At 49.4% G+C, this 12,616-nt stretch overlaps 1 protein-coding gene across 2 annotated transcripts in view; it reads right to left on the bottom strand.

Moving 5' to 3' along the window:
- The window catches only part of FANCM (FA complementation group M), a 58,047-nt gene that overhangs the window by 22,077 nt on the left and 23,354 nt on the right, over positions 1-12,616 (bottom strand). Inside the window, exons 6-11 of one of the 2 annotated variants that reach the window (XM_064715997.1) lie at positions 11,704-11,836; positions 10,898-11,026; positions 10,353-10,454; positions 8,770-8,957; positions 7,255-7,461; positions 3,451-3,685 (exon numbers count right to left, since the gene is read on the bottom strand). In XM_064715997.1, the coding sequence (XP_064572067.1) occupies positions 3,451-3,685; positions 7,255-7,461; positions 8,770-8,957; positions 10,353-10,454; positions 10,898-11,026; positions 11,704-11,836 (994 nt within the window). The remainder of the gene's footprint in view (positions 1-3,450; positions 3,686-7,254; positions 7,462-8,769; positions 8,958-10,352; positions 10,455-10,897; positions 11,027-11,703; positions 11,837-12,616) is intronic. The other variant, XM_064715998.1, reaches the window with a different exon arrangement.

The raw sequence follows: 12,616 nt of genomic DNA, 5'->3' as shown, positions 1-12,616 counted from the left end.
CCACCCAGCCCAAACCCTGTCGCAGACCCCCAACAACCCCACCCTGGGCATCCCTGGCAGCGCTGTCCAAACGCTCCTGGAGCTCTGGCAGCCTCAGGCTGTGCCCATTCCCTGTTCCTGAGTCCTGTTTCCAGCCAGCCCCACCAGGGCACGTGGGAACAGCAATGACTTCAGTGCTGTTCCAGCTGCCTGGGACAGGGACAAGATGATCCCCTGATACCAGCCCAGGTGAGCCATGCTGCAACCCTGCCAGGCAAGGAGCCTGCAGCAGCTGCCAGGGCCTGGGAACAGAGCATTCCCAGAGCTCTGGGCAGGATGGTGGCTGCCCACAACATGTCCCAAACACAGAGAGAGGGACCTGGACAAACATGAGCGCTGCCATCAGACACTGGAGCACAGGGAGAACATTCCCATCCTCAGGGAGGCTGATAAGGCTCAGGGATCAGGGCTGGCAATCTGCACATCCTGCAGTCCCTGGCACAGCCTCTCCCTCCATGGGAAGCAGCTGCTGCTGTCCCATGGGAAATTATCCTCCAGAACATTCCGAGTTGGGGATGCCAGGCCCTACCAGACACAAACACAGCACTCAAATCATCCACGTTATTTTCCTTGTTCTTCTCCAGAACTAATGCATTTTCACTGTTCTTGAAGCGGGAAGAGAGCAAGAATTAACCACAGGCAACTGGAAAGGCATGAAAACCCCACAGAGCAGGTGTTTCAACCCTAAAGCAGGTGTTGGCAATCTTAAAAAGTGAGTCCAAACCAATTATCATTAGGATAAAACCAGCAATTATAGAAATAATGTGAAACTGTAAAATCAAACAAAACCCATGGTTATTGACAACTCAAAATTGATCCATCTGAAATGAGGGAGTAGAAGAATTGTGGAGAACCAGCAGAAGAATAAAGAAAATGAGATTTCATCTGGACAAAAGCAAAAAGAAAAAGGAATTACATGCAGCTTGAAATGAGATTCAGCTCTGAGGAACAACAATATTAAAATGCTCCTCATTTTAGCAAACTCTTAAGAAAAACCCCAAACAAAACAAAACTCAAAAATCAGAGAGAAAAAAAAGAATATTAAAAAACAAGAAGTTATATAAGAGGCTTATGAAGTAAAGGGATTTTTTGCTGCACTTTTTGAAGGAGAGATCTGAAAACTGCAGGACACACTTGGTTAATGGTGGGACAGCACAAGATATTGGATCCTTCTGGGGCTGACAGACAAAAGTTATGGAGGAGGTTTTGAAGTGAAAGAGGGGTGTAAAATGAATAAAAATTGGATCAAATTAGGAAGAACAGGAAATGTGTATTTTTTCAGGTGATGAGTGACAGGACAAGAGGAAACAGCCTCGAGCTGTGTCAGGGAAGGTCCAGGTTGGACACGGGGCAGAATTTCCTCATGGAAAGGGTGGTCAGGCCTTGGACCTGCCCAGGGCAGGGCTGGAGTGCCCATCCCTGGAGGGATCAAAGCCCTGTGCATGTGGCACTTGGGGACACAGGGCACTGGTAGCCTGGGCACTGCTGGGGAATGCTTGCACTCAATGGACTCAGAGTTTTCCAACCTAAATGATTCCATTACTGTATTGATTTTGACAAGAAAATAAGGAGAATGTTTGACATTGCTGTGATAACTCAGCCCATGACAGCTCAGTTTCTGTCATGGAGAAACCTGAGGATGAACTGGACCTCAACAACAAAGTGAGAGCAGAGATAAGAACACACCCAGCTCACCCACTGCTGCCAGCTTCACCCACTTTTATCGTGGAAACAGCACTAAAATGAAAAGAAAATGCAAAAGAGTCATCTCCTTTCTCTGTCCTCTTTTGGGTGCCCCTGGTTCACCCAGCAAGGGAGGGATTCCACACAAGGGTGGTGCTCAGTGACCTGCACAGGGCAGCCCTGGCTGGCAGGAGGGGCATGGAGCCCTGGTCACTTTGGGCACTGAGCCCTGGCCACCCTGGGCACAGAGCCCTGGACACATTGGGGACTCAACCCTGGCCACCTTTGGGCACTGAGCCCTGGACACTGCCCTTGGGCACTGAGCCCTGGACACCCTGGGGACTGAGCTCTGGACACCTTAGGGACAAAGCCCTGGACACCCTGGGGACTCAGAGCCCTGGCCACCTATGGGGACTCTGCTCTGGCCACCACGGGCACTGAGCCCTGGCCACCTTCATCAAATCAACCCTGGTGACCCTGGGGACTCAGCCCTGGCCTCCTTAGGGACTGAGCCCTGGCTGCCTTCAGCAAATCAACCCAGGCCACCTATGGGATCTCAAATCCGGCCACTTTGGGGACTCAACCCTGGCCACCTTTGGGGATTCTACCCTGGCCACCTTTGGGGATTCTACCCTGGTTAGTGTGGGGACTCAGCCCTGGCCACCTTCTGGCAATTCAGCCTGGGTCACTCTGGGGACTCAATCCTGATCACCCTCTGGCAATTCAGCCCTGGTCACTCTGGGGACTCAGCCTTTGGGGATTCTGCCCTGACCCCCTCTGGCTACTGAGCCCTGGTCCCTCTGGGGACCCAGAGCCCCAGCCCTGCCCACATGGCTCACACAGAAAGGCAATTCCAGCCCCTGTGCTGCTCCCACAGCAGGAGCATTCCCAGCATTAGTGTTTCCTTTATGCCCTCCCTGCTCATTTCTCTGTTCTAGGACAGACCAACAAATGCTCCAAAATTATTAATTTCATCCCATGATGGGCTCTGATTGTTTTCCAGCAGCTGTGCCTGTTTAATCAGAAATAGGAACTTTCCCAAGGCTCCGAGTTTCTTCTTTCAAGAAGTTGCTGTTGGTCTTTACAGAAAGCACTAACAAAGAGACAGAGCAGGAAAATTCACAAGTATTTATAAAATACTTTTTTCCTATCTTAGGATTGTGTTCAGTTTCCATGTCATTGAACTGCATCAGCTAGAAAGCCTCCAAGAGAATTTTCCTAATTTTTCTCCAAGAGGGTCTGCACAATTCATAAATATCCTACCCTTGATTTCTCCTTTTCCTCACAGCAAAATCCTTCCGTTTTCAAGCACTTCTGGTTTATTGTCATTTACAAAGCCACAATGCCCAGAGCAGCTGTGGCTGCCCCATCCCTGGGAGCATCCCAGGCCAGGCTGGACAGGGCTGGAGCAGTCTGGGACAGGGGAAGGTGTCCCTGCCCTAACTGGGAATTTAAAGTCCCCACAACCCAATCCAGTCTGGGATTCTGGGATTTTGGGATGCACATTTGCCTCCTGTGTGTGCAGCTGGAGTTTCTGACTTGCAGGGAGTGACTCCATGGAGGAGGAGGATGAGGCAAGGCCTGGCCCAGGATGTGGAGGTGCAAGGGCAGAGCTGTGAGGTGCCCAGGAGCAGCCCTGGCAGTGTCTGAGCTCACAGAGTGACCCTGAGAGCCCCAAGCTCCCAGGAGGGAGGGCTGCCAGCGCTGGGAACACCATAATCCTCTTACCAGTGACACAGGCAGAGAGAGCAGATTTGTGCTGCAGGGAACTGCATCTCCTCTCTTTGGAAAGCACCCTGGAGGTGCTCTGCTCCTGCTTTTCAGCAGTGATAAACATTTTGTGCACTTTGGGATTGATGCCTTCTGGAACCATCCGTGGGCTGTGCTGGTAGAAACGAAGGGTTTTGTTCCCTGAGATGGCTTTGTGGATGCTCCTTTTGTTACACTGGCTTTGGTTGTAGGTCTGAAAGAGAAGGTAAATAGATAAATCATCTGCTGATTGATTGGTTTTTTCACAGCATTTAATCAAAACTAAAAGAACACCTCAGTGGCTGTGGGGTTTCTCATCATTTCCTGTTCCCTCAGCAAGGACTTGCTTGGTTTGGGGTTTTTAATGGACCAGAAGCAGGCACAGCACTGGAGAGTGAGAAAGGAGCACAGCCCTTGCCTGGGGGAAGTTACAAGCTGTCACTGATACAGGGATGATGTAAATTAGATTACATCAGAAACAGGGAAAGGAGCTCAAGCAAAAAAAAAAAAAAAAAAGCCTAAGATGATTTGTTGATGTCATGAGTGCTCTGAGTCCTTTTAATTACACCCCATTTTATTGTGCAATGGAGAAACCATGGCCAAGCTGGGGAATGTGAGGAGAGAAACTGGGGCCTCCCTCTGGAAGTGCCTCCCCAAGGAGGTTTGGTGCTCTGCTCCTCCCTGAGCCCCTGTGAGACCCTGAGAGTCCCAGGGGGCAGCTGCCACCTGACAGAGAGGATTCCAGGGAGCAAAAATAAATAAAATAAAATAAATAATAATTTCCCTGAATAAAACTGGAAGAGGCCCACAGCCAGCATTGATCAACCCCTCAGGCATTCCAAAAAACCCCAGTGTTCTTATGGCAGAAAAAAGTGGTGTTAACAAAATTAGCAGCATCACAGAGTTGTGACTTCACTGGCTTTTCCCTCCGTGTGCTGAGCAGCTCCAGGGGACATCCCCAGCCTGGCCCTGGGGCTGCCACGTGGAGAGGCTGCCCTGGGAACACGTGGGAGCCACGGAATAAACACTGAGCTGACAGAAATTCCTGCCAACGTCACAGTGCCGGACCTGCACTGACCCCTTTCTCCCAATAAAACATCTCCACAAGCTTTGTGATTGACCTGAAGTGGTTTGATTAAAAACAAACCTCAAAATTAAAGCAAGCAAAACAAACAACAAAAAACCAAAAAAAAATCCCAAAACTAAAACAAAGGGCATAAAACCCCACAAAAACCCCCAAACAAATTCCCATGAATTAATACATGGATGTTAATTATTTAGCTGCAGATTAGGTGATGGAGAAGAACCTCCACACTGAGTCTCTCCAGTTCTGCTAAACTTAAAAACCCCAGCAACAATCCCAAAAAACACCCTTAAGAAAAACCAAACAAACCCATCAAGACAATATTGGTTTGCAATTAAACTTATTTTCTGACCTCAAAATTAAAAAAAATGTATACAATGACTGTTCTACCTGAGGGGAGGTTCTGCTTCAAATATATCTGAGAAAATCTGGACAGCACAGTAATCCAAGTACTTAAGTGAAGCTCCAAGGAATTTAAGGGACTGTTTTATATCCCATTACAGAGCAGAGCTTTCAATAGTAACCAGCCTCCGTAAGCAGCACCAGAAAATATCTATTTACAAGCTCCACTCAGGTTTATCATTTTTAAGTCCCATCCCTTCAAAGGGGAAACATTTTTCCCCCCAGGGAGGATTCTCTGCAGTCTCATTCAGAATTAAATCCCTGCCATCCACAAATCCCAGCCAGAGCTACAGCACTGACTGGAATAAATGAAATAATACCAAAACGTGAAACTCTGGGTTTACAATTGATTCACACAGATCTTGGCTGTATTGCTTTGCACCCCCTGTCACTGGTGATGGCAGCAGGGAGTGCCCAGCCTGTCCTGCCCCAATCCTGCCCTGTCCCATCCAAGGTGAGCCTGGCCCTGCTGTGCAGGGATCCCCCAGCTCCCAGCACATCTCCAGGGGATATGGATGTCCCAAGGGACAGTCTGTACCCAGGGATGATTAATGATGCTCTGCCTGAGTGCTGGGCTGCAGGAGCCCGGCCAAAGTGGATTTGCACCTAAGCCGATCTCCTCACCCTCACACGCAAGAGCGCGGCCACTAAAGCCAGCTCTGGGTGCCAGTGGCGTCACCAGCCCGGTAAGCACCAGCCTGCACAGCCACTGCCACCAGCAGCACCCCCAGAGTCCCCCCAGCTCCAGCCCCCACCCCACACCTTCCCCTGCACCCCGGGAAAGCCCTGGAATCTCTGAGCTGCAGTTTAACACCTGGTGACATGGCAGGCTGGGAGAGCTGGGAATGTTCCTCTGGAGAGGAGAAGGCTCCAGGGAGAGCTCAGAGCCCCTGGCAGGGCCTGAAGGGGCTCCAGGAGAGCTGCAGAGGGACTGGGGACAAGGGATGGCGGGACAGGAGCCAGGGAATGGCTCCCAGTGCCAGAGGGCAGGGATGGGTGGGAGATTGGGAATTGGGAATTCCTGGCTGGGCTGGAATTGCCAGAGCAGCTGTGGCTGCCCCTGGATCCCTGGCAGTGCCCAAGGCCAGGCTGGACACTGGGGCACCCTGGGACAGTGGGAGGGGTCCCTGCCATGGCAGGAGGCAGAACTGGAGAATCTTTCAGGTCCCATCCAACCCAAACCATTCTGGAGTTCTGTGCTGGAGTTTCCTGTGACAGTGAATGAGGACACAGAGCAGAGACTCCCTGGGGGCTGCAGCTTTGTCCCAAGGGACAGCTCTGAGCTCTGCTCCCTGGAAGGGAGAGGACCCAGGAAAGGGCTGGAGCTGTGCCAGGGCAGGCTCAGGCTGGAGATCAGGAAAGGCTCTTGCCCAGAGGGTGCTGGCACTGCCCAGGCTGCCCAGGGAATGGGCACAGCCCGAGGCTGCCAGAGCTCCAGGGGAGTTGGACAGCGCTGCCAGGGATGCCCAGGGTGGGGTTGTTGGGGTGTTTGTGCTGGGATGCTCTCTGAGTGTGGAATCCTCTGAATCCTTCCCCCTCAGGCAAATCCCCAGGACATTGCCCTGGACAGACCTACCAGAGAGCTCTCCCCACCTGGGCAGACAGAAAGAACTTCCCCATGGAGTCTTGCACGACACCATGATCCATCCCAGTTCCTTTCCCCTTATATCCCAAATTCTCATGATTTCTCCTTTCCCTGTTCCCTCATGGGTTGTGGAATCCCTGGTGGCTGGGCCCCATCTTCCCTGTAGGGCAGTGCCCTTTGCCTGCCCCTTGTGCCACCCTGTCACAGACATCTTTTATGAAAAATCCTTTCCTTAGAATTTTTCCTCCTGAGAGGCTGAGAGACCTCAGGAACAAAATGTAAACAATGGGTATCTGCTGCTGTGGAATGCAACAGGTGCATCTGGGATTGGTGTCATGTGGTTGTTTCTAATTAACGGCCAATCACAGTCAGCTGGCTTGGACCCTGTCAGAGCCACAAACCTTTGTTATCATTCTTTCTTTTGCTATTCTTAGCTGGCCTTCTGATGAAATCCTTTCTTCTATTCTTTTAGTATCGTTTTAATATAATATATATCATAAAATAATAAATCAGCCTTCTGAAACATGGAGTCAGATCCTTGTCTCTTCCCTCATGCTCGGATCCCTGTGAACACGGTCACACCACGCCATGCCCTCCCATCCCTAACCCTGCCCACGGGCCATGGCCAGCCGGGCATTCCCTGCCCACGGCCCATGGCCAGCTGGGCGTTCCCTGCCCACGGCCCATGGCCAGCCGGGTGTTCTGTCCTCACCCTCTCCTCGCGGCCCTGGGCCAGGATGACGACGATGCGGCCGTGGCGGCGGCGGCCGGTGCGGCCCATGCGCTGCACCAGGCGCACGGGGCTGCGCTGCGCGTCGAAGCACACGATCAGATCCACCTCGCCGATGTCCAGCCCCTCCTCGCCCACGCACGTGGACACCAGCGTGTTGTAGCCGCCCTCCCGGAATCGCCTCACCACCTGCAGGGACAGCGGGAATGGGATTGAGCAGCTCAGCCAGGAAAAATGAGCTGTATCCTTGTCCTGGGCTGCAAGATCTGTCAGAGCAAGGGCAATTATCTTCTGTTCATGGGGCAGTTTTATCTCTGCCCCGGCCAACCCTCCCTCCAGGAGATCTCTGCTGTCCATGGCCACTGAGTGTCCCTGCAGGGCTGATCCAATCCCAGCATCCCATGGGGAGATGCTCCGCCCAGGGGAGGAGCCAAGCATTCCTACCTGGATCCAATCTGAGCCTGGCCCAGCACAGCAGCCTTTGCCCCCTGCATTGCCAGAGGAGCAGCTTTCTGCTGCCCTGCATGGCCAGAGGGAGCCCAGGCCCATCTGCAGCAGCCCTGGAGCTGCAGAGGAAAACTCCCCCCTTGTGCAGGATCCGTGCTGCAGCAGAGCCACAGCTGGCACTGCAGGAGGGCTGAGCCCCCTTGGATGGGGCTGGGACACCCCCTGGCACACAGGGGGCAGGGACTGTGATCACTCTGGCAGGGTTTTTTTTTTGTATTATGCTTTTTTTTTTTACTCTTTTTTTTTCCTAATAAAGAACTGTTATTCCTACTCCCATATCTTTGCCTGAGAACCCTTTCATTTCAAAATTATAACAGTTCAGAGGGAGGGGGTTTGCATTTTCCATTTCAGGGGAGGCTCCTGCCTTCCTTAGCAGACACCTGGCTTTTCAAACCAAGACAATCCTAAAACAACAAATTTTGGCTTTTTAAATTTCCCAGCTGCTACCTTGTGATCGAACACCACACCCCAGTGCAACAGCATCAGCATTTCAACAATTTTTAACTCTAAAACAAAGGGGGAAAAAAGCGCATCTTATTCTGTCTCCAACCACGGTATTCTTGTAAGAGTGATTCTCCCACCTTAATAATTAAATATTTTAGGGGTTGTCTTTTTTTAGCTTTGCTAGATCAGAATTTAATGCTAGATCTTATCTGTCCTACCTAGAAGAAAAATAAAATTCCCACAGCACGTATTCGCATATTTCCCCAGATTTTTGACATTTTAATTTAGCAGTTGTTAATATAATATAAACAATATAAATTATAATAACTCTATTTATATATAATATCAATATATAAATAATTGGTCTATTTTGTTCAGTGCACATAATTTTGGATCCTCTGGAAACCACTGGACTCCACGGGGATTTACCAACGGCACTCACAGCTCAGCCGCTGCCACACAGTCCATACTCCTGAGGTTATTCACACAATTAATGTGGATCACTAATTATCACTAATTCCTCGTCCCAGCCTCCCCTCTGCTCACCTCCAGCTGCTCCTTCTGGGTGAAGCCCTTGGTGCTCTTGCCCGAGGAGTGTCCCACGAAGGTCATGGCGCGCACGGCCGGGCTGAGCCGCGCCAGCATCTCGGCGATCTCCTGCACGCTGTCCCGGAACGAGGAGAAGATCATCACCCTCGTGTCCCCGGGGCAGCCCTCGCTCCTGTCCTCACCTGCTGCATTTGAAAATGGCAGCTTTTAATAGAATCATCAGTAAAAACGGACAGGGCACCCCCCACAAGTTACAAGTTCACAGCTCTCACGGTCTCAGTTAATGGGAAGAGAAAATGAGCAGAAAATGCTCCAAGATCCACCTTCTTAAAATTCCTCTTTGGATCAAAGCATGCTCTAGTTTTGGAGAATGTGAGAATAAGAATGTCTTTATCTGAGGCACCCTCACTAAAGTCACTTTGAAAAGCTGGGGTTGGATGGGAAGTGTTTTGGAATGAAGTTCACCATGCTGTTGTCTCCATTTCAGGACCCTCAAGACAACAAAACCATGATCCCAGAATCCCAGACTGGTTTGGGTTGGGAGGGATCTTAAATCCCATCCCACCCCTGCCATGGCAGGGACACCTCCCCCTGTCCCAGCTGCTCCAGCCCCAGTGTCCAACCTGGCCTTGGGCACTGCCAGGGATGCAGGGGAATGGATGGAACAGAAGGGGCTGGTGCTGTTCCAGGTATGGCTGACGACTTTGGGCATGAATTCCCTCCCTTTCCATCTCAAATTAGGGTTTTTACAGAGGAGGCAAAAGAAGGGAGGCAGGAGGACAGAAAGAACTCTGAATGGGAAGGGAAAAAAAGGAGTGAACTGCATTAAATGCATTGGGGTGCATCCTAAAGTTACAAACACAGAACTGGGAAACAAAGTTCCTAGTAGAAAATATCAGTCATTTCAAAGGTTTGCTGAGAGCAGGGCATCCAAGAGAGAAAAAAAGACAGAAAGAAAGAGGGAAGGGCAGGTCAGAAATTAGCAGAACTCCACAGAGCACAAAGACCCAAACAGGCAAGATAAAAAGTGAACAAGATGCAAAAAAAATGTTATTATTACTCATGTAATATTCCAAAGGCTGGAATCAAGAAGCTGAAACATCTCAAAACCAAAGAGATCTGGGTGATGTCTTCATCAGGATGAAAAAGAAGAGAGAGAGAGAGAGAGAGACAGGTGAATGTAACTGAAAGGTTTGAACTTCAAATTGATACCTCAGATTGTTTATCCTCAGGCTGGATATCAGAATTTTCACACTTGAGGCCCTTAAATGAGTTCATGGAACTCTGCAGCAGGAACTGAGGGGGGCTGCCAGGACAAACTGGGACAGGACCAGCAGGAAAGGTGGTAGCCCCAGGAATGAGCTCCCTATCCCTGTTTTACTCAGCTGTTAGAGCAGTTCATATCAAATCAATAATGAGAATTTATAGGAAGTTTTATCTTACAAAAATCTTTTGGTGAAGTTTTCTAGAGGGGAATATGCACAAACAATCAAAGCAATAAAGCAGCACAAAGGAGGAAATCAATCAGGAGGATATTCCTTGTTTCCATTCCCAGATTTTCCTGAGCTGTTGGTACTCACCAGAACCTCCCTGTTTCCAGGATCTGAAGTGTTCTATTACAATCTCCTCCAATTTCTTCAATTTTGGATGGCCGTAGACAAATTCCTTTTTCTTTTCCAATGCTGGAAAGGAAATAAAGTAATGAAAGATGTAAATAAACCTGCAACAAGCAGGAAGGTTCAGTGAACTTCCTTGCCTTCCACTGTAATTATCTGAGTCAGACCCAAATCCTGATATTGATATTTAGATATTGGTACTAAACAAGACAATAAAATGCTGACAGAAGAACATTTGTTAAACCAAATTTTTGAGAAAGTGCTGGTACTTTTGTTAGTCACACTGGAAAAGACTTGCAGTGAAACAGTTGTATTTTAACCCCCCTTTTAGAGCAAATAAAAACCTTCAAGCATAGAAAACTTCCTTGAAAGTAGCTAAAACCACTGAGGGAAGAGTGACAGGGAGGGAGAGACAGAACATTGGGAATTCAATATGGAATAAAGAGCAGCAGCCAGGGCAGCACAACTTTTAAACAGGAATATTCTGTCCCTGAGAGGTGAATCCTGACCTGTTGTGCTGTTGCCAGCACTTCCACTCTCAGGAGTCACAGCAGTGTCTGAGAACATGTCCTGAAGGTGCTGGTAGAGCTCCATGAAGTCCTGGTTGCGCCCCAGCTCGCTCTTGGTGCGGGACAATCCTTTGGAGAGAGTTGGAACATCTCAGGATCCCATTTCCTTTCCCAAACTCTGCCTTTAGCAAACCTCACTGTGCCCAGCTCTGGCCCCTCAGCTTGGGAAGGACCTTGGGACACTGAGCACGTCCAGAGGGGACAGCGAGGCTGGAGAGGGAACACAAACCCTGTGAGGAAGCCCTGAGGGAGCTGGGGGTGCTCAGCCTGCAGAAAAGGAGGCTCAGGGCTGCCCCCATCACTCTCACAGCTCCTGAAAGGTGCCTGTGCTCAGCTGGGGCTGGGCTCTGTCTGCAGCAGCACTGACACAGCCAGAGCACACAGCCTCAAGCTGTGCCAAGGGAAATTCAGGTTGGATGGCAGGAAAAGTGTTTTACAGAAAGGGTGATTAATTTCTGGAATGGCTGTGCAGAGAGGTGGTGCAGTCCCCATCCCTGGGTGTGTTTAACAAAGCCTGGATGTGGCACTGGGTGCCAGGGCTGAGCTGAGCTGTTGGGGCTGGGCTGGACTCAATGATCTCTTCCAACCTGGGCATTCTGTGATTCTGTGAATAAGGGGAACAAAACACCAAATCCATCTGCAGCCCCTCATTCCTTAATGTGTTTTGTGCCAAACCAGCCATACAGCAAGGTAAATGGAAGGAGAAGGGTGGAGCTGACAGGAAGGATGCTCTGAGGAGATTTCACCTTTGGAGCCATCCATGATTCCCCACAGGTAGATGAACAAGGAGCGGATTCCCATCTGCAGCAGCAGCTCGTAGCCGTGGTACAGACTGATACAAAGGGCAAAGTCTCCTTCAATGATGCCTTGATGGATTCCCTGGGGGAGAAAAGCAGATTTTTACCGAGTTAGGAGGTGGCTGAGGAGCAGGAATCCCACTGCAATTCCTGCCCAAAACCAGAGTGACACCTGAGGAGCAGAGCAAACCCCAAAGGGATGCCCAGGAGCAGTCTGTCCATCAGAGCCCTCCAGGACAGACTGCACAACGCTGAGTGAGGGCAATCCTCTTCCACCCCCAAAATACTCTCCAAAATACCTCCATCATCTCCCAAAAACAGCTCATCAACCCTCAGACTCTGACAGCTGAGCCATCAGCATTTGGGAAAATCTGGGATTTCTGGCACATCCACCCAGGCTATGGAATTAAGTCAGGAAAATTGCCTGCTTACACTGAAGGAGATTTCCCATTGCTCTTTTTGAGGCACACAGTCCTTTTTTAGGCTTTTTTTTTTTTTAATTTACAAAATTTGACCATTCCATAAGGATTTACCAAAAACCAGGAATATACCTCTGAGGGAAAAATGAAAACTTGGCTGTCAGTGATTACAATATAAGTTCTCAAAGCAATTTCACTTAAATGGAGTGCCTGATCTTTTCCTTAACCCTTCTATACTGGCATCCAGAATTGCAAACAATTAGGAATATTTTTCATAAATGATCTTAAAATAGATAAATAGATTCCATAAATGAGCTTAAAGATCCCTTCTGTCCCAAACTGTGCTGTGATTCTATTTTATTCCATGGCTAAAAACAGAAATCTACTTAAAATATCTCCGGAAATATTGTAATGATGGATTATTCCTATTTATTCACCACTTT

This window comes from Zonotrichia leucophrys, chromosome 5 (assembly GCF_028769735.1).
Source record: "Zonotrichia leucophrys gambelii isolate GWCS_2022_RI chromosome 5, RI_Zleu_2.0, whole genome shotgun sequence".
Lineage (NCBI taxonomy): Eukaryota > Metazoa > Chordata > Aves > Passeriformes > Passerellidae > Zonotrichia > Zonotrichia leucophrys.
Note: the sequence above shows the minus strand (reverse complement) of the source record. Positions and strands in the feature narration are given on the sequence as shown.